Consider the following 21,281-nt stretch of genomic DNA (forward strand, 5'->3'; position numbering starts at 1 on the left):
AGCATCAATCTACAAACTATTACCACTGTGCCCTTTAACCTCTAGGTTGTTTCGGGGTAAGCTGTCCTGAACTGTAAGTCAGTTGGTTGGATCAGCAAAAAATGGCAAATTCATAGATTAAGACTTGGATCTTGGAATGGTTTAAACATGTCCAACATTAACCTTTCCATTTTCATTTTTTGCATGACTTTTAGGGTGTGGTACCGATGCTGTCCAGTAAGAGGAACCACAATGAATTGCCTCAGTTTGTTTCTCAGGACCTCATGCGACATGTCCATGCTGTTAAAAACAATGCGTTGAAAATTGCTGGACAAATCAAAGGCAAAACCCTCCTTCCTATACCTCCTGGATCTGAGAGATTTGAGCAAGCAGCTAATGAAAGAGAAAAGAGGTGGGACTGTGGTGTCATTCCAGAAATGAAGAGATTATCCCATGAGAATTTTAATAAGTAAAATAAATTATATATATATATATATATATATATATATATATATATATATATATATATATATATATATATATTGCATAAAGAAATTTAAGCTAAAATTTAGGACCATTAAGATATTTTCAAATGCAAAAATTCTCATTCCTGTAATGCTTCTGGATGCTTTACTTTTAATATTCCCATTGTTTTCAATGTATTACAGCAAAAAATATGCTGTTGTATAATATAAATAAGCAAAAATGCAAGGCATTATTAAGTGAGTACTACTATGATGTATAGATACTAGGTGTGAGAGATATGACCAAAATCTTATATCACGATAGGAGTAATTTTCTATCACGAAAACTATTTATATCACGATATAGTAAATTTCTTTGGAAAAAAAAAAAAAAAAATTGGTTAATATATTAAATAACCATATTGTACTACCTATTCTTGGATAATCCAGTCAGTTAATTAAATACTTCCTCTTATATAATTTTCACTTTATTTGGAACTTGAAAAAAAAAATAAATAAATAAATAAAAACCACTAAAATTATAAGTATTATTATTATTATTATTATTATTATTATTATTGTAAACTTTCCTCGAGAAACTCAAGATCTTTCCAAAGCAATGCAACAGAGAAAATAATGCATAAGTAAAAAAAAATAACAAATAAAAAAAATCCAACAAAAATTAACACTTCTTGCAGAAAATAAGTATTAAATAAATATAAACACTTTTTGCAACAAAAAAGAAAAAAAAAGAGAATTAATGCAGAGCACATCTTTTGGCTTTCATTCTTTTGTGTGCTTCATTTTGAGGAGGCAAATTGCTTGTATAATGAGTGATTATCTTAAGTGATTAATTTAAATAACATACTATTTTTCTATGCTGCAGAAATAATAATGTCATAATGACTATCTTTTTTTCACATTGCAGTAATGAGGATTGGGGTATAAATGTGCGTAACTGTCATTAAATTATGTCACAATGTAAAAAATCTTAATGGCCAAAAAATAGGCTTCATTTTCTGTATGCAAAATATAAATATAAGAAAAAATTATTTATTATTTGTTTCTATTGAATAGGACCAGTATTATTTCTTGACAGGTTTCAACCAGTGGAGAATAATTATGTGGTCATATAATATTTGTTGCTTCATTCATTAATTGAACTTGCAATGGTCAGCTGATCATGTGATGAATGTTGCAGTGGGCATTATGTGGATAAAAACCTCATTCATTCTATGGAGACTGTTGTGATCGATTGGAGTCATCAGATCTACAAGGTCCTGAAGAAGGACTCTTCTGAGCCACTACTTGAAGGCAAAAACCCAACTCCACATGTTGAGATAAACTTTTGGAAAAACAGGTTAGTGTGAGATGCTGGGGATTCAGTCACTTTGATGCTGCTTAGAAAAGCAAAGTCTTTCAACCTTAGTTCTCCACTTTTACATACTGTCATAGATATGCTGATCTTCAGGGCATACACAGCCAGTTCCAGTCACCCAAACTGGTGACAATGGCTGAGCTTTTGGTTGCTGTGGACAGCAGTTATTACCCTGCTTTTGAAAAAATGCTTCAGGATATTGTTGAAGGTATGGTGTTGTGCAAAGAAATCAGTTTCAACCTTAAAATGTGTGTGTGAAAGCAATGAATGTTCATAATATGTTTTATTGTGCTTATTAAGCTCGAAATGAGGCAATGGATATCAACACCTTCCTCAAGCCAATAGAGAGACTCATTGAAGACTTGGAGAATGTAGACTTCAGTGAGGTAAAGGGGAAGATTGCTCCCCTTATGCACACTGTGTGTCTGATTTGGGTGAACTCCCAATACTACAACACCCCACCCAGAGTCATAGTGCTTTTACAGGAGATCTGCAACCTCTTCATCCAGCAGGTATTTTAATAACGTAATGCTGGTAGAGCTTTACAATTTTCATATATTTATATATTGCAGATTTTCTAAAGGAGTGTATAAGTTTTGCTTTCTGATAATAGAAATTCAAATTTTGTTCTCCACTTTTGGTAAAAGGCCTAAAGATCGTGTTCAGGGTAATGTTGTTGAGCTGTGCACAGTTAGATAAGGCTTCACTTATATCAAATTTTTTTTCCTAGGCTCGGAGTTATCTGAACCCAGAAGATATCCTAAAAGGTGATGTGGTGGAGAGTCTCTTACGAGTGCAATTTGCTATTGACGTACTTACACATTTCAAGAGCACGTATGAGGACCGAAGGGCCAGCCTGAGTCAGTACCAAAAGAATGAGAAGGAGGTTAAGCCCTGGGATTTCTCACCATTGATGGTGTTTGTTGGGCTCGATAACTTTATGAAGAGACTAAGAACAATAGAAGTAAGTGGGGAGGCATTTTGTGATCTAGGAAAATTTTCATAAAATCTAATGATGTAATCAAACATTCAAGATTAGGGGGATCTTAAAAATGTAAAAAAGTTTAAAGGCCAAGCGTGGAATAAAAAAAATAAATAAAAAAAAGATTTGCAAGGCAATGCAATTCCATTTGGTGATGCTAGTTGCACAGAAATTACCTTTAGAACTGAAGTGTGTAATTTCTGAGAGACTAGCGTCACCTAAAAGAATAGCAAAAATTAACATGTTTTTTTAACAGATTTTCGAATACACCCTCCGTCTGCCATTGCTTAAACAGATAGTCCCACCCCAAATTCACACCATTTGAAGGCACCACAGAGGCACAGTGTTTATACTTTTCGGGGAAACCAGCTACGAATGGCACACTTGTAGTTGTTTCTTAACATTAAGTTGGGATAAGAGACAGCGTTTTAACATCGAAAAAATCACGCACATCAGCTTTACCCTTGTTTGACCCCACGTACACATGCATGGATGTTGTATTTTGGCTTAAATATACGCAACGCATAATTTAATTTAATTTAAACTGACTATTCTCAGTTTAGGACACTCTGGGCTGTCAGTAAAGGGTTAAACTTTCGATGTACAGAGTAATGTGACAGAACATCATGGTGCCGATCCCAGCGTAGATTGTCTTTGGGTGAAACGCCAACAAAACTACATCTGGTAAAAACCTAATTAAGTTTTTACCTTGAAACCTGTTTGAGTCAAAAGATTAGAGTCTTTAATTTCATCCGATATGCTATTTTTTTTTTTTGAATTTGAGTGATTTATCGCAAAACACCATGCTGCTAAACACAATGTAGACTGATGTGTACAATAGCACAATGTTTTCATTAGGAAACCTATATTTACTGTGCATGTTCACATTGAGAAAAAAAAAAAAAAAATGCTTTCAGAGGTTTTATATGGTGTTAGGATGAAAATACATGTGCATTTCGAACTGTGCTGAGACCAGTGCAGACAGACATCACACTGTAGGTTAAGTCATTCACTAAACAGGGAGCAAGGAAGCAAGGGAGCATCCTATAGCTTTCCTATAAAGCCAAGTGCATTTAATCCAAACTTCCCATCAAAAGTTCAGTTTCAGGCTGCAGATGATGTTTGAACCACTCAACATGGTTGACAGATATGGGACAATGGTAATCAGTACTTAGATTAAAATTTTATAATGTCTAATTTTATTTTAATATGGTTGGCAGTGATTGGATGATGATGGCCATTACTTGTATCAGAATTAAATATGCTAATTTCTGATTGGTAAAATGCTTTACTTGTTTGTTTGACAGTGCAAAGAGAGAACATCGAGATTTTGTTGCCAAAATAGAAAAAAGAAACATTGTAACATAAAATTCAAATCAGTTTTGAAATACACATTGTTCCAAAGCAGCTTTACAGAAAATCAGCTGTGATGTCTGTAAAGTCTCAAAATCATGAATAACCAACACTCCTGGAAATATATGAAACAGTTTGATTATTATATATATATATATATATATATATATATATATATATATATATATATATATATATATATATATATATATATATTAGGTGCTACTAGTTACAAATCAAAAAGGGAAATGGAAAATGCACACATCAGTTACGCTCAGGTCTCAGGAAGATAAGAGTCTTTCATTGAGAACCCCCCAGTTGATCTACCACTAATCTGAAAGTTGGGGTGGACGTGTCACCCTCAATGACAATGGTGGTTACAGCCATAATTGAATAATTCTGTCTGAAATGTCATTGATTAGAGCCTACTGCTGACTGTTGTTGATATGATGAAGTTGGAGAAGGTCGAGTTTGGAGGCATTCAAGGGAAATCTGTCAGTCAGCAAGTCCAGTGGATACATGACGAGTTCTTTGAGACATACAAAATATTCTCAGAGAAGCCATATGACTGCCTTAATCTTAGTAATTTGGTAAGTTTACAACGTCTCCAAAGAGCACAGCTTGAAAACAAACAGTGCGTTGATGACAGTTTAACAAAGGGGGCTTCTTTATAGGAGTTTGAGGTAGATTTCATGGAGTTCCAGCTCAAGGTGGAGGATGCTGATCTGCGCTTGGGTGCCATCTTTTGTCATGCTTTCGATGATGCTGCTGGTTTGGAGCATGCATTCAAGGTGAGCAGCAGCAGTTTCTGTAAGTGTGAAAATAGAATTATGTTCAGAAAGCCTTATTTGGTGTGGAGCTACTCATGCTCCTGGTCCTAGTAATAACAAGGACTTTGGACATTATACATAGACAGTTTCAGTGCATATTTCTGTCTTTAATAAGTTATAGATACAGTATCTGCATATTATCAGTTCAAGACCCAATCAAGAGTGCAGCCTGAATTTTAAGATCGGAATGCACATAAATTTCCATGGACTCAAGATCTTTAACAGAGCTCAGTTTGAACCCTACAGTAGAAGAAACATGGGTTTTTTTGGGAGTTGTAGTCATTTGAAATAGCAATGAACAGAATATTCCACCCCAAACATTTCATTACATGTATTTTAAAATGTTTTTTTTTTTTTTTTTTTTTTTTTTTGTGTATGTGAGTTATACTTAAACTGTATAAAAATACTGTAAGAACAACACAGGTTCAACACAAGTCTCTGCTTGGTAGGTTTTGGACATGTTTGGCAGTCTGTTGGAACGACCCCTGATAGCTGCAGATGCTCAGGCGAGATATCCGATGCTAATCAGAATGTTTGACAAGGAACTGGACTGTTGCAAAACACTCTTTAAAATACACATGCAGACAGAGGAAACCCAAGGTTAACTTTTTATCTTTATTATCGATAAGTAACATCACTGCTGTTTTTAGTGAAAATAGCTGTGTGTTTGTTATTAATGTAGATTTATGCTTAAGCTATATCTTTCTGTCTGCTGGTTATTGATCTCCCAGGTTACACACCTGTCCCCAAGAATATGCCTGTTGTTGCCGGAGGTCTGAAATTTGTCCAGCAATTACAGGAACGCATACAGACTCTCTACAATAACTTCAGATTCATCAACCACCCGTAAATATCTTATTAGACTTTGTGTTTGCATATATACTGTATTTGATTGGAGAGCACCCTGCAATCTATTTTCAATCTATAAAATTACCACTTTTTTGTGTTGTAATAGATGTATGGAGTCTGTGGATGGAAAGGAAATGATCCAGAAATACAACGAGATGATGCAGCTACTCAAACGGTGAGTACAGATATTGGTCTTTTATCTTGGATGTCCAAACCCATATGACTTTCTTGGTTCCCTGAGAAACAAAAAGGTGATGTTAGGCAGAGCATTAGCCTCTGATACCATTAACTTTCATTGTGTCTTTTTTCCATACAATGAAAGTGAATGTTGACTGAGGGAAACATTCTGCCTTCATGTTCCATGAAAGAAAGAAATTTAAAGGGGTTTGGAACAACATGAGTGTGAATAGAGTAAATGATGGTGGATTTTTTGGGGGGTTGGGAACTATGAATTTTAATTATCTTTAACCACATTCACTGTTACTAATCATGTCCATTTTTTATTTAAAGTCCCATTTAATATCTTTTATCCCAGCTGAACAATTTTATTTTGTCAATATTGTATAGACCAGTATGACCCACCTTATAAAAAATAGCTTCTTTATTGTAGGACCAATATTTGATCTGCTGCAGGCATGAAAAGCAAGGTGTAGCAAAAAGATTTTGACTGGGGAAACATCACCCTATATAGGGAATAAACAAATAAACATGATTTATTTGCTCATTTAAGAAGCTAGTGACTGTAGATTATTACTTCAGGGTCTCATTTTTTTCCAATTATGTGTAATCCTTCCATAGTGCAGCATGAATAATGGTTCTGAAGGCATAGCTAACATAAGAATGAATATAATTGCCCACAGAGTGTTACACATGCTTTTGTAAGTGTAACCAAAAAATGTGTGTGCATGTGTGGGTCTTGCATTCACAAACTGTGTGCAGTTTCCCTTCCCAAAAAATATTGCATTTCCCAAGGAGAAATCTGCATTCACTCCAGTCAAAGTCCCCTCGATGATGGTAATCAGTGGTATTGTGTAAACACAATCTAGTCAGAGCTGTTATTGGTATCTCTAGTCATTACTTTTTGACACCAAGATGTATGACTTGTGTGAAGCAAAGACATATTTGATTTCATGGACCACAGCTCTACAACTATAATAAGGCAATCAACCCTTTACCCATTGCACAGAAATCCAATAAAGACCAAAGGATACAGTCTCTCACAATCAGTCTATAAAGAAATTACTTTAACAGTACAGGGACCTGACGTTCATTCTATTCTGCACCCTTGAATAATGTTTTTCTTAGTGCCAATAGTTAAAAACATTCTTACACACATGTAAATGGAATCTTACAACCTACTAAGCACTTTATTTAAAACAAATATTGTACAGTGGAGTCTAATATTTTGAATACTTGAGATCAGATCCATGGCACAGTAGCTAGCTAATGTGGTCATTATATCTAAGGAGCTGTTGGCTTTTGTCAATATTTATTTACCCACATTTTGTTCAGACCCCCCACCCATTTAACACAAAAGGAGATCTTAAGAAGAATGTTTGAGCTGCTATTTCGCATTCAAGAATAGTAAATTTTGATTTATTTATACTGCTAAGCTCCTAAAAGGATAAAAAAGCAGTTATTCACTGATAATATTCCGCTCCCCCAGAGCTTACAAATTTCATCCTTGCTTGTGTTCAATTAAAAAAATGTTGCCTTTAGACTGATGCATCAAACCATTTATTTCTGTGTGTCATGTGACCATTGAATAAAAGTGATCGCAAATTAGATTTGAGCTAGTGCATTGAGGATGATAATTAGTGAATAAAGGCTTACATTTCAGTCTGTTCATCACACAAAGGCTATTGAATGTCTTCAGAAGACTTGAATTATATTCCATGAATGGACTACTTATATAATACTTTTATGATGCCTTTGGTTTTTATGATACTTTTAATTATCTGTAGCTTGGCAGTATTAAATCATTATCCATTTTTGTAGTAAGGTAAAAAAAACAATATCAAATTGCATCTCCATCTTTTTTTGTTCAGAAAGTAACATATTAGTAATTCTCTCTTTGCCTTTATTACCAGATATTCTTCTAAACTGTATGATGTCTGGACAGACTCTGTGGCTGAAAAGTCACAATTTAATCTCCAAAAGCCATTGATATCCCGAGACACAAGCACAAGACTCATCTCTGTCAATTTCAGCCCACAGGTTAGGCTGTCTGGATCTTCATTAATATTTATGTGTAATTTGTTAATATTATGGGCCAGTTCCGTTATCAAATGTAACTCTTGTCTTGCCCTGTAGCTGGTGTCAGTGCTGCGAGAGGTGAAGTATCTGGAGGCTAGACAGGCTGAGGTCATACCAGATGTGGCTGCAGACATTTATTCTAACAGGGAGCTGCTATGGCAATATGTGGCTAATCTGGAACTAACAGCCAGCTGGTATAACAAAGTAATGGGCACTGTGCTAGATGTAGAGTTCCCACTGATCCAGAATCAACTGAGAGATATTGATGCCAAGCTCAAAGAGGCTGAGGGGAACCTCTGCTGGACAAGCCAAGGTACATCAGATAAACCTTTAGAAACTTTAACATTATTGAGATACACTACAGCTGTTAGGGTCCTCTTGGGTATAAGTGATGCAATTACCATACTGTATAATCATATAGCTCATATAATATATATTTTAAATGACATGCAATATTCCTTTCTTTACAGTAGGGTACTCAAGTTACAAATGTTTGTAATCTTGTAATTTGTTAATATATATACTTCCACCAAGGCTTTGTGTAAAATTCTAAAAGCACATTAATTATGGTTTCACTGTTAGGAATTTGGGAATACATCCAAGACATACGTGAGGCAATACATGACTTGGAGCAATGCCTACAGCGGACTAAGGACAATGTGGAGGAGATACAGACCATCATGAAGAGCTGGGCTACACCTATCTTTGAAAGGAAAGAGGGCAAGAAAGATGCTCTCTTAAACCTGGAGGACAAGACAGAGCGTCTGGAGAGAATTTATGGCCAGATCCGTGCCTCAGGGGACAAGATTCATCTGTTACTGAAAGTATGCAAAGAAAAGAAAAAAGCCATTTTGTTATTTTTAACAAATAACCAAATGATGCATGTTAAGAATATATCTGCTTTTTTTCTTTTAGGACAACTTGTCACTTTTCAAAGCAGACTCTTCGTCTGCACTGTGGAGAATTTACGTAGATTACATTGATGAAATGGTCATCGATGGTTACTTTAACGGTATTGAGAGCTCCCTCAAGTTCTTCCTGGAAAACACAGGTGTGCTTTCTCATTCTTTTTTTAGCTTCACTAAAGGTAATCATAGGGATTTCCCTAGACTTTTCTACCATTGCAGATCGATTATTCTATACTAAAACAATTATACTGATCCCTTGATGCAGACCAGAGACCTGGATTAGCCCCTCTATTTGAGGTCCAGCTAGACCTGCAGGTTCCTGAGATTGTGTTCCATCCATCTTTGGAGTTTGGTGCTTCCAATGGCTTCTATGATCTGGTGGAGAGCCTAATAAATGGTGTCTTTAGGATCTCTGCTCTTGTGCCACGATTATCTGAGCACATTGGTTTCCCGCACTACCAGGTACTGACTTGCCACAAAGTGGATGTGTCTGTTTTCATCCTTAAAGTGATAGTTCAACAAAAATTATTTATTCACCATCAGGTAGTTCCAAACCTGTTATTATTTGTGCAGTTATTTTTTGTGAAACACAAAAGAAGAAATTTTAAAGAATATTTATACAACTCTTAATATTAGAGTTAATATTGACCACTATGAAGCTTAAATGGGCATGCAGTAGTTTTCTAGCTAGCGTTAGCATTGCTCTTCGTCGTGTACTTTAATTACCGATATGACAGTGGTGTTAGACGCTGTACTGCCATCTGTCGACGTGAATTAGCATGATCGTCTTTGCTGCCCCCTCCAGATCTGGAATATCATTTACATCTGGAAAATGTCAGAATTTGAGGTAACATCTAAAGTTATTTATTACTACTATAATATAATTGCTTTGCCTAAAAACAAATGTAAGAAATCAAGCAAACATGCTTCTACAGTTAAGGACAGATTATTATTGTCCCTCATATCAATAATCTTTGGAGACTGTCTACGTTTCACATTATTGCTAAAGACAGTTATTACCTTTATTAGAGAACTGCTTAGCATAAAATAAACCAACAGAATGTCATGTTAAAGGAAAGATTAGACTTGTTTTGATTATCAAATTTAGCATGTCAGTGAATACTGTATTTGACGAACTCATTTTGTTTCCAAGCAACCAGCGTCATGGTTTACACAAAATCCATAGCAATTGCTGTGCCAAGTTACTTTGCACTAAACGAATGAAGACGAATAATATTTTTTTTAATCTATTTAATTTTATTTATTTATTTTGCATTTACTTGCTTACACAAAATCCACAACAATTGCTGTGCCAAGCTACTTTGCACTAAATGAATGAAGATGTAGATGCCGTACCGATGTTTACTCTAGTTTTTTCTTTCTGTCTTCTTGCTTCAGACCTTTTTCACTTCTTCGGCAGTACAGCTACTGTTAATATGAATGTTCAATCTTTTAGTTCTTCGCATCACCAAACAACAACACTGTGTGATACATAAGCATAGCCAAGCAGATCTACATAGGCGACAGCCAATGAGTGCAAGGATTCTCTTCTTCAACATGTAGACCCTGTTTCCACCTGGTATTAAGATCTGATCACATGTGGTCAGCCCTAAATATAGGTCTAAACGGGGTCTAAAATGTTTTGTAATCGGATCACAGAAGCCACATATGAATGTGTTAAAAAATGCATGTGTCCACATTGCATTTGTGGTGTAAACATTAATCCGTCCTGTATGTGTCCCGGCAGCAGTGAAGTGCCACCCCTCACCTGTCGATCAACCGCTGCACTAAAACAAGAGTTTAAACTTTGCCGTTTACAAGCGGCCTTAAAAGGAAATAACCATCTGATCTGAACATTTAAAAAAGTGAATGCATACTCAATCATGAGATCTTCACGGGATCTTCTTTAGTGTGTCTTTTAATACAGATGAGAAGCACGAACACCTGAGGCAGGTACTGGTAAACCACTAAAATAATGGATGATTCTGCTTGACATGTTGTGTTTGTTCTTAGATAACCGCATCTGGGAGAAACAGCGGCCCTTTTTTTTTGTTTTTTTTTTGCGATTTCTTTTTTTACTTTGTTACACTTTAAAATCATGCAGTAACACACTGACATAGTGACTGATGTCGTCATGAATCAGAGACCCTCCCCTCCAAATCCGAACACAAGTGGTCATAGGAGACACATTTAGACCAGGCACTGACATGCACAGAACGGGGGCTACTTTTTGTTCACAAACCTAAAGGTGCCTTTAAGAGTGCAGAAATTTAAGCGGATGTGTCTTTACTACAGCACAACCCCTCCCCCCCCACACACACTCAACTCAACAACTATTGGCCCCATTGACTTCCACTGTAAGTGCCTCACTGTAACCTCAATTTTTGCTTTTTTTAAAGAAAAGGAGCGACGAGTCTGAATAATTTTTTGTGGTAATCAGCATTATGCCACAAATGCTGTCAATTGAGCTTAACTTGTATTGAACATGGAATAATCATCCATATGGCATGTGTGCTATATTTTAAGTCTTCTCAAGAGATACCTTGTTTAGCTTTGTGTGAAGAACAGAACACAATTAAATTCTTATTCTTCTTCCCCTCCGTTAATCTCTAAAACCTTAATTGTGTTTGCATTCATATTTAGAAAACGTCATTGACCAGCAGAATGCCATTGGATCTTGAGCCAGTTCAAAAATGCTAAATGGAGACGATTAGATTTGAAAGCTGTAGCGAAGGGAAAGATTTTCATTGAATAACAACCTGAATTTCAACCTGTTTGTCACTGTTTGACATACTGTAGCTTACCTGTGGCTTCATAAGTCTACATACTGTATGGGTTACTTTTATGATGCTTTATGGTGTTTATTTTTTTTTGTTTTTGTTTTTTGTCTGTTTTGTAACTTAAAGGAATGTTCCGGGTTCAGTACGGTTAGGCATTTGTGGCATAATGTTGATTACCACAAAAATTTATTTTGACTTGTTGCCACTTTTCTTAAAAAAAGCAAACAATATAAATTTAAATTTAAAATTAAAAACAAGCATCACATTTCTGGCTTTAAACCCTCCGAATTTGTCCCCATTCACTTCAGTCGTAAGTGCCTAACTGTAACCTTGATTTTTTGCATTTTCTAAAGAAAGTGAGGGCTGATTATTTTTTTGTGGTATCAGCATTATGCTTAGCTTGTATTGTACCCAGGGATATTCCTGTAACAGCCATGTTCATTGTATTGAAAAGAGCTGCAAAAAGATTCTCTAAAAATGTCCTTTCATATTTCAAGGAAAAAATATTACATACCGAATGAGTTTGGAATGACATTGGGGTTTGTAATTAATAACATAATAAAAATTGTAGGTTAAACTATTCCTTTATAAGTACTCACTTCATTGGTGTAGAATCAGATACAAATTGTCTTTATATCCTCAGGCTGATATGGAGGACATGGCAGACTTGGCAGATATGCGGCAGCTTGTTATGGAGCGTGTGGAGAGAATCATGAGAAGGTGCTGTGAGTACCGTAGTACCTTCGAGCGTTATGCCTACCTCTACGTGGATGACAGAAAGGAGTTAATGCGTCAGTTCTTGCTTTACGGTCACGTTCTCACAAGCGAAGAGATCGAGGCCCACGCAGAACATGGGGTTCCAGAAAACCCTCCGACTCTCGACCGTTTCCGGGAGCAAGTGGACTCATATGAGAGTTTATATGAGGAAGTGCAGCGGTTGGAGCCCATCCAAGTGTTTGAAGGCTGGATGAGGGTGGATGCATGTGCCTTTAAAAGTGCCCTGCTCAATATTATCAAGAAGTGGAGCCTGATGTTCAAACAACATCTTATTGATCATGTTACACACAGGTATTTTACCAGCAAATAGCAATTAGTAGCTGTTATTTCATGCAAGATATGCTAATTATAGAAAACTTTTAGCTAAATAACACAGTTACTGTCACCCATCTGAAAAGACAAACATTAATTTTAATGCTGGTTCAGATTGGTTTATGTTGGTTTGGTGCTGATCTAGCTGGTGAACCAGCATAGCCATACAAATCTTAGCTGGTGAAGAAAGAAAGTCAGACAGGTTTGGAACAACATAAGGGGGAGTAAATAATGAAATAATTGTATTTTTATTTTGGGAAAACTATCCCTTTAAGAATTTTGGTGGGGACACCAACATGCTAGCATCTCATGCTGGGGACCAAAACACAACAATGCAGTTTTTTTCCAGCAGTGCACCGATCCACAATTTAAAGGAGTTAATCACCCAAAAATGAGTATTCTGACCCTCATATCTTTCCAACCTGTATGACTTTCTTTCTTATGCAGAACACAAAAGGAGAAATTTTTATGAAAATCCACGTCCAAATTTCAATACATTGACTCATATTTAAGCTTAAAAAGGACCCCAAAGTATCATAAAAGTAGTCCATGCGATTTGTGCAAAATATTGCAAGTCTTCTGAAGGCAAATACAGTGGCAAAAAAAGTATGTAAACACTTTAGAATTAGCTGGTTTTCTGCATTAATTGGTCATAAAATGTGATCTCATCTTCATCAAGTCAAAAGTATAGACAAACACAATGTGCTTAAGCTAACAACACACTAACAATAATAATCTTTCATGCCTTTATTGAACACATCCCATTAAACATTCACAGTGCTGTGGAAAAAGTAAGTGAACCCTTGGATTTAATAACTGGTCAATCTTTTGGCAGCAATAACCTCAACCAAGCATTTCCAGTAGCTGCAGATTAGACCTGCACAACGTTTAGAAGGAATTTTGGACCATTCTTCTTTACAGAACTGCTTCTGTCAGCCATATTCTTAGGATGTCTGGTGTGAATGGCTCTCTTGAGGTCATTCCCCAGCATCTCCATTGGGTTAAATTCTGGGCCCTGACTGGGCCAATTGTCCTGCTGCATCACTCAACTTTTACTGAGCTTCAGCTGGCGCACAGCCACCTTGACATTATCCTGTAGGATATCTTGATACATTTGGGAATTCATTTTTCCCTCAATGATGGCAAGCGGTCCAGGCCCAAAAGCAGCAAAACAGACCCAAATCATGATGTTTTCATGTTGATATGTGGTGCCCTTTTTATGCCATATGTAGTGCTGTGTGTTCTTCCCAAATGATTCAACCTTAGATTCATCAGTCCACAAAACATTTTCCCAGTAGTGCTGTGGAGTGTCAAGGTGGTCTTTGGCAAATTCAGGCGCACAATACTAAAAGTATTGTAGACTCATGAACAGAGATGTTAACCAGTTCCAGTGAGTCCTTCAAGTCTTTAGCTGTCACTCTAGAGTTATTTTTAACCTCATCAAGCATTCTGCGGTGTGCTCTTTGAGTCATCCTGCTGGACGGCCACTTCTAGGCAGCGAAGTGGCCATTTATAGACAATTTGTCTAACTGTGGACAGATGAATATCTAAGCTCTTCGAGATAACTTTGTAAACCTTACCAGTTTTAAAGACTAAGGGTTCACGTACTTTTTCTAACCTACACCGTGAATGTTTGAATTATGTATTCAATATGTACAAGAACAATACAATAATTTGTGTGTTAGTTAAAACAGATTGTGTTTGTTCATTATTGTATCTTAGATGAAGATCAAACCAGATTTTAAGACAAATGTATACATAAATGCAGATAATTCCAAAGGGTTCACATACTTTTTCTTGCCACTAATTGCAGTTAGTGTCTGTGTATAAATAGTCATTGAGTTTGATAGCTCTCACGTGGATGCACTGAGCAGGCTAGATACTGAGCCATGGGGAGCAGAAAAGAACTGTCAAAAGACCTGTGTAACAAGGTAATGGAACTTTATAAAGATGGAAAAGGATATAAAAAGATATCCAAAGCCTTGAAAATGCCAGTCAGTACTGTTCAATCACTTATTAAGAAGTGGAAAATCTGGGGATCTCTTGATACCAAGCCAAGGTCAGGTAGACCAAGAAAGATTTCAGCCACAACTGCCAGAAGAATTGTTCGGGATACAAAGAAAAACCCACAGGTAACCTCAGGAGAAATACAGGCTGCTCTGGGAAAAGACGGTGTGGTTGTTTCAAACAACCTGAAATGTAAGTAATTTTTCAGTGAAAATCTTGATGTCCAATGCATGCTCATGAATTCATGAGAGAAGATTGTTCACAATGGCTCAGGTGTTTATACCAGAACTGCATAGTTTAGGGCTAAAAATATGATGCACAAATATAATGCACAAGTCGCATGGACTACATTTTGGGTCCTTTTTAAAGCTTTGAAGAGAGTCTCTATCAATTGCTATTGTATTGAAAAGACAGTCTGGGATATTTATTAAAACACCTTCTTTTGTGTTCTGCAAAATAAAAGAAAGTCATCTATGTGTTTAAGTTAAAACATCATTGTTTAAATGATTTGAATGTTATTGATTCTGTAACTATATATTATACTTTTTTCTATCTGACTGTGTGTAAACTGTAAATTCTCTTTGGTTGCAGTTTGTCTGACCTGGAGGAGTTTGTCAGAGTGAATGAGAGTGGTCTTAGTAAGAAAGTGGAGGAGGGTGACTACAATGGTCTAGTGGAGATCATGGGTCACCTAATGGCAGCAAAAGAACGGCAGAGCATTACAGATGAGATGTTTGAACCTCTGCAGCAGACCATTGATCTGCTGAAGAGTTATGAACAGGAACTCCCAGAGGTAGTTTACAAACAGTTAAAGGTAAGTGTGTGCATTGAATGTTTATAACATTGCTAGTGTGGCATCTAAAAAACTGTAAACTCACTATTTTACTGCTCTTGCTGCAAATATATGATAGATAAACAAATTAAACAGTGGCACATTTTTGCTTAAAGGCATAGTTCACCCAAAAACATCATCATTTACTCACCCCTCATGTTGTTCCAAACTCTTTCATTTGTGGAGATGTTAGGCAGAATGTCACTTTCATTGTATGGAAAAAAAGAATATGCAATAAAAGTGAATGGGAACTGAGGCTAACATTCTACCTAACATCCCCTTTTGTAAGAAAATAAAAAACTTATAGGGGTTTGGTTCAACATGAGGGTGAGTAAATGATTTGAGTTGTCATGTTTGTGTACATTATTCCTTTAATTGCAACAATCCCAGGGCTTAGCATAAGTATTTTAAAACTTCATTAGCACTAAAGCACTGCAGGCTATGTTCAGAATAGCATACTGGCATACTTCTCTTACTATTTCCGCAGTCTATAGTATGCATTCTGTACATAGAATGCAGATTTTCTGTGGCATGGAGTACTCAGATTACCTACAACATTTGCCAAAATATGCGGTGTAGCACAGAGCTCACTGCAATGTTGCATAATACTGATTGAAACATTTAGCATTGGATATTAAGTTCTGTTTCACATACTTGAAAAAAAAAAAGAAAAGAAAAAGATTAACAATAAATAAATAGGCAGTACACAAACATCACATTATTCAGTAAGTAGTAAGCTAGTATTCCATTCCGAACACAGTCACATTATGTCTAAATGTCTGGGTTTGATATACAGGAGCTCCCAGAGAAATGGAATAACTTGAAAAAGCAGGCTGTAGTGGTGAAGCAGCAGGTTGCCCCACTTCAGGCTATCGAGGTGGCTAACTTGCGCAGGAAATGCACAACCTTTGATGTGGATCAGCATAACTTTAGGGAGCAGTTCCGCAAGAATGGGTTTTTCAGGTACAGTATGAAGCATGGAGAATTATCTCATTTTAGTTTTGAGGATACTGCTGAAAAGACCATCTTAATCAGCATGAAGTTCCCATTCTGGCCTAGGCTGGTGGACAGGCATGTTGGCATGCTGTTTAACCAAAGAAGTCTTATAGTCAAAAAGCATTGTTGAAACACCAGCACACCAGCATCCTGTGTTTTGGACCAGCATTCAAAGCACAACATATGCTGGTGACCAGCGATGCTGTTTTTTTTTTTGCAGTAGGGGAATGTTGTGGCAGTGTCGTACTGTTGCAGTGATTGATAACTTTAATCATGGCTGCAATAAACTCAGTAATTTTCCCAACAAACATTTGTTTTGTCTCAACTCATTATATTTTTCAGATTTGACTGTGTGAATCCACATCAGATGATGGACATAGCACAAAAGCAAATTCTGGAGAAGGAGACTGCAATGGCGGGGCTTACTGAGTCAGCCAACCTTTTTGAAGTCAACATACCAGACTATAAACAGCTCAAGCAGTGCAGAAAGGAGCTGCCCATTCTCAAGGAATTGTGGGATATGACCTCACTTGTCCAATTCAGTTTAGATTTCTGGCAGACCACTCCTTGGAGAGATGTAAACGTGGATGACATGGACATGGAGTGCAAGCGTTTCTCTAAAGAGCTTCGTGCACTGGATAAAGAAGCTCGTTCATGGGATGCCTTCATCGGGCTGGACAGTACCGTGAAGAACACACTTACCTCTCTTAGAGCGGTTGCCGAGCTTCAAAACCCAGCCATCCGTCCACGCCATTGGCAGCAGCTAATGAATGCTACTGGCGTGTCCTTCACCATGGACAAAGATACCACTCTGGTTGACCTTCTTCGCCTCAACTTGCATCACTTTGAGGATGAGGTCAGGAGCATCGTTGACCGGGCTGTGAAGGAGATGGGCATGGAGAAGGTGCTTAATGAGTTGGATGCCACCTGGACAAATATGACATTTGGCTATGAGGCTCATCCACGCACAAATGTTCCTCTGTTGAAGTCAGATGAAGAACTAATTGAAACGCTGGAGGACAACCAGGTGCAGCTGCAAAACCTCATGTCATCTAAGTACATTGCATTCTTCCTGGAGGAAGTATCCACATGGCAGCGAAAGCTCTCGGTGGCTGACTCTGTGATCTCTATCTGGTTTGAAGTGCAGAGGACCTGGTCTCACCTGGAGAGCATCTTTATAGGTTCTGAGGACATTCGCTCTCAGTTACCAGAGGTTAGCTCTGCTGATGTGTTTCTAATTTTATTCATCTTCATAGAACAGTCCTGAAAGTCAATATAAAACATATTTTGTTCTCTTATAGTAACCCAACAAATGTGGATTTTTACATTTAGATGTTATAATGTGAAACATAAGCAGTAATAAAGGAAAGCAGACACAATACAAAAAATTTAAAACAGGCATCTGAAACAAATGGATATTTTAGGCTGTTTTAATGGAGAACTGAGAGTAAACTTGGGCCTCACATATTTGGGTAGCATCTTGTCCTGCCCTCTGGCAGTATATTCATTGATCTAGATGAGAGATGAAAATGTTCATCTTATGCTTTTGGCCAAAAACATTTGGATAATTACTGTTATGTGCCTATGGCCAGAAGCACAGATGTTGTTCAGAATGTCAGTTTTTTATTTATTTATTAATTTTTTTCCTTTGGCAAATAAATTTGACATAACTCATTCTATCATGTCTCCACAGGATTCCAACCGCTTTCAAGGCATCGATACTGATTTCAAAGAACTGGCATGTGATGCTAATAAAACACCTAATGTTGTGGAGGCCACAAACAAACCTGGGCTCTATAGCAAATTAGAGGACATTCAGAGCAGGTTTGCAGCTGGATTCTGTATTTGTTTGTTTGTTTAAACTCTCTCTTTGCAAATGCAAGAGTTCTTATCATGAAGAATCAAATATTTCTTGACCTTTTGAGATAAAATATTATTTTTTTTTCTATGATCGATTGCACTTTTGAAAACTCAGAGCTTCCTCCCCTCTCAAAAAAAAAAAAAAAAACATAATTTACCGAAACTAAGTCGTAAAAATGGCTTGTTCTTCTAAAATCGGCAGAAACAAGAGACATTAACACATTTACATTTCATCAGTGCATATTCAGTGCTCAGAAACTTGGCCCACTCAGTCACGGTGAGGTTTTAAAGGAATAGTTCACTTAAAAATTAAAATTCTCTCATACAGTTGTGCTCAAAAGTTTGCATACCCTGGCAGAAATTGTGAAATTTTGGCATTGATTTTGAAAATATGACTGATCATGCAAAAAATGATCAGTCATAAAAAAATGATTATTTAAGGCTAGTGATCATATGAAGCCATTTATTATCACATAGTTGTTTGGCTCCTTTTTAAATCATAATGATAACAGAAATCACCCAAATGGCCCTGATCAAAAGTTTACATACCCTTGAATGTTTGGCCTTGTTACAGACACACAAGGTAACACACACAGGTTTAAATGGCAATTATAGGTTAATTTCCCTCACCTGTGGCTTTTTAAATTGCAGTTAGTGTCTGTGTATAAATAGTCATTGAGTTTGATAGCTCTCACGTGGATGCACTGAGCAAGCTAGATACTGAGCCATGGGGAGCAGAAAAGAACTGTCAAAAGATCTGTGTAACAAGGTAATGGAACTTTATAAAGATGGAAAAGGATATAAAAAGATATCCAAAGCCTTGAAAATGCCAGTCAGTACTGTTCAATCACTTATTAAGAAGTGGAAAATCCAGGGATCTCTTGATACCAAGCCAAGGTCAGGTAGACCAAGAAAGATTTCAGCCACAACTGCCAGAAGAATTGTTCGGGATACAAAGAAAAACCCACAGGTAACCTCAGGAGAAATACAGGCTGCTCTAGAAAAAGACAGTGTGGTTGTTTCAAGGAGCACAATACGACGATACTTGAACAAAAATGAGCTGCATGGTTGAGTTGCCAGAAAGAAGCCTTTACTGCGCCAGTGCCACAAAAAAGCCCGGTTTCAATATGCCCAACAACACCTTGACATGCCTCAAAGCTTCTGGCACACTGTAATTTGGAGTGACGAGACCAAAATAGAGCTTTATTGTCACAACCATAAGCGCTATGTTTGGAGAGGGGTCAACAAGGCCTATAGTGAAAAGAATACCATCCCCACTGTGAAGCATGGTGGTGGCTCTCTGATGTTTTGGGGGTGTGTGAGCTCTAAAGGCAGGGGGAATCTTGTGAAAATTGATGGCAAGATGAATCCAGCATGTTATCAGAAAATACTGGCAGACAATTTGCATTCTTCTGCATGAAAGCTGCACATGGGACGCTCTTGGACTTTCCAGCATGACAATGACCCTAAGTACAAGGCCAAGTTGACCCTCCAGTGGTTACAGCAGAAAAAGGTGAAGGTTCTGGAGTGGCCATCACAGTCTCCTAACCTTAATATCATCGAGCCACCCTGGGGAGATCTCAAACGTGCGGCTCATGCAAGACGACCAAAGACTTTGCATGACCTGGAGGCATTTTGCCAAGACGAACGGGCAGCTATACCACCTGCAAGAATTTGGAGCCTCATAGACAACTATTACAAAAGACTGCACGCTGTCATTGATGCTAAAGGGGGCAATACACAGTATTAAGAACTAAGGGTATGCAGACTTTTAAACAGGGGTCATTTCTTTTTTTTCTTTGTTGCCATGTTTTGTTTTATGATTGTGCTATTCTGCTATAACCTACAGCTGAATATGAATCCCATAAGAAATAAAAGAAATGTGTTTTGCCTGCTCACTCATGTTTTCTTTTAAAATGGTACATATTTTACCAATTCCAAGGGTATGCAAACTTTTGAGCACAACTGTAATTTACTCACCCTTATGTCATCCCAGATGTGTATGATTTTTAGGAGAATATCTCAGTTCTGTAGGTCCATACAATGCAAGTGAATAGGTACCAATGTTTTGAAGCTCCAAAATGCACATAAAGGCAACATAAAAGTAATCCATTAGACTCCATTGGTTAAATATACACCGATCAGCCACAACATTAAAACAACCTGCCTAATATTGTGTAGGTCCCTCTCGTGCCGCCAAAACAGCGCCAACCTGCATCTCAGAATAGCATTCTGAGGTGCTATTCTTCTCACTACAATTGTACAGAGCAGTTATCTGAGTTTCCGTAGACTTTGTCAGTTTGAACCAGTCTGGCCATTCTCTGTTGAAGGTGTTTCCATCCGCAGAACTGCCGCTCACTGGATGTTTTTTTGTTTTTGGCACCATTTTGGATAAATTCTAGAGACTGTTGTGTGTAAAAATCTCAGGAGATCAGCAGTTACAGAAATACTCAAACCAGCCCATCTGGCACCAACAATCATCAATGCGATTATCTAATCAGCCAATCGTATGGCAGCAGTGCAGTGCATAAAATCAAGCAGATATGGGTCAGGAGCTTCAGTTAATGTTCACATCAACCATCATGAGGGGGACCTACACAATATTAGGCAGGTGGTTTTAATGTTGTGGCTGATCTGTGTATACCTTCTTAAGCAATATAATGGGTGCGGGTGAGAAACAGATCAATATTGAAATCCTTTTTTACTATAAATTCTCCA

At 37.2% G+C, this 21,281-nt stretch overlaps 1 protein-coding gene across 1 annotated transcript in view; it reads left to right on the forward strand.

Annotated features, from left to right (window-relative positions):
• Positions 1–21,281, forward strand: part of LOC127423383 (dynein axonemal heavy chain 9-like) — a 188,103-nt gene that overhangs the window by 12,196 nt on the left and 154,626 nt on the right. Inside the window, exons 2-21 of the mRNA XM_051667636.1 lie at positions 195–391; positions 1,645–1,803; positions 1,899–2,029; positions 2,122–2,333; positions 2,552–2,785; positions 4,579–4,746; positions 4,831–4,947; positions 5,436–5,586; positions 5,718–5,832; positions 5,942–6,010; positions 7,926–8,052; positions 8,149–8,404; positions 8,674–8,915; positions 9,007–9,142; positions 9,265–9,461; positions 12,423–12,847; positions 15,467–15,689; positions 16,504–16,670; positions 17,046–17,916; positions 18,397–18,527. Of these exons, the coding sequence (XP_051523596.1) occupies positions 195–391; positions 1,645–1,803; positions 1,899–2,029; positions 2,122–2,333; positions 2,552–2,785; positions 4,579–4,746; positions 4,831–4,947; positions 5,436–5,586; positions 5,718–5,832; positions 5,942–6,010; positions 7,926–8,052; positions 8,149–8,404; positions 8,674–8,915; positions 9,007–9,142; positions 9,265–9,461; positions 12,423–12,847; positions 15,467–15,689; positions 16,504–16,670; positions 17,046–17,916; positions 18,397–18,527 (4,328 nt within the window). The remainder of the gene's footprint in view (positions 1–194; positions 392–1,644; positions 1,804–1,898; positions 2,030–2,121; positions 2,334–2,551; positions 2,786–4,578; positions 4,747–4,830; positions 4,948–5,435; positions 5,587–5,717; positions 5,833–5,941; positions 6,011–7,925; positions 8,053–8,148; positions 8,405–8,673; positions 8,916–9,006; positions 9,143–9,264; positions 9,462–12,422; positions 12,848–15,466; positions 15,690–16,503; positions 16,671–17,045; positions 17,917–18,396; positions 18,528–21,281) is intronic.

Source organism: Myxocyprinus asiaticus, chromosome 32 (genome assembly GCF_019703515.2).
Source record: "Myxocyprinus asiaticus isolate MX2 ecotype Aquarium Trade chromosome 32, UBuf_Myxa_2, whole genome shotgun sequence".
In the NCBI taxonomy this organism is placed as follows: Eukaryota; Metazoa; Chordata; class Actinopteri; order Cypriniformes; family Catostomidae; genus Myxocyprinus; species Myxocyprinus asiaticus.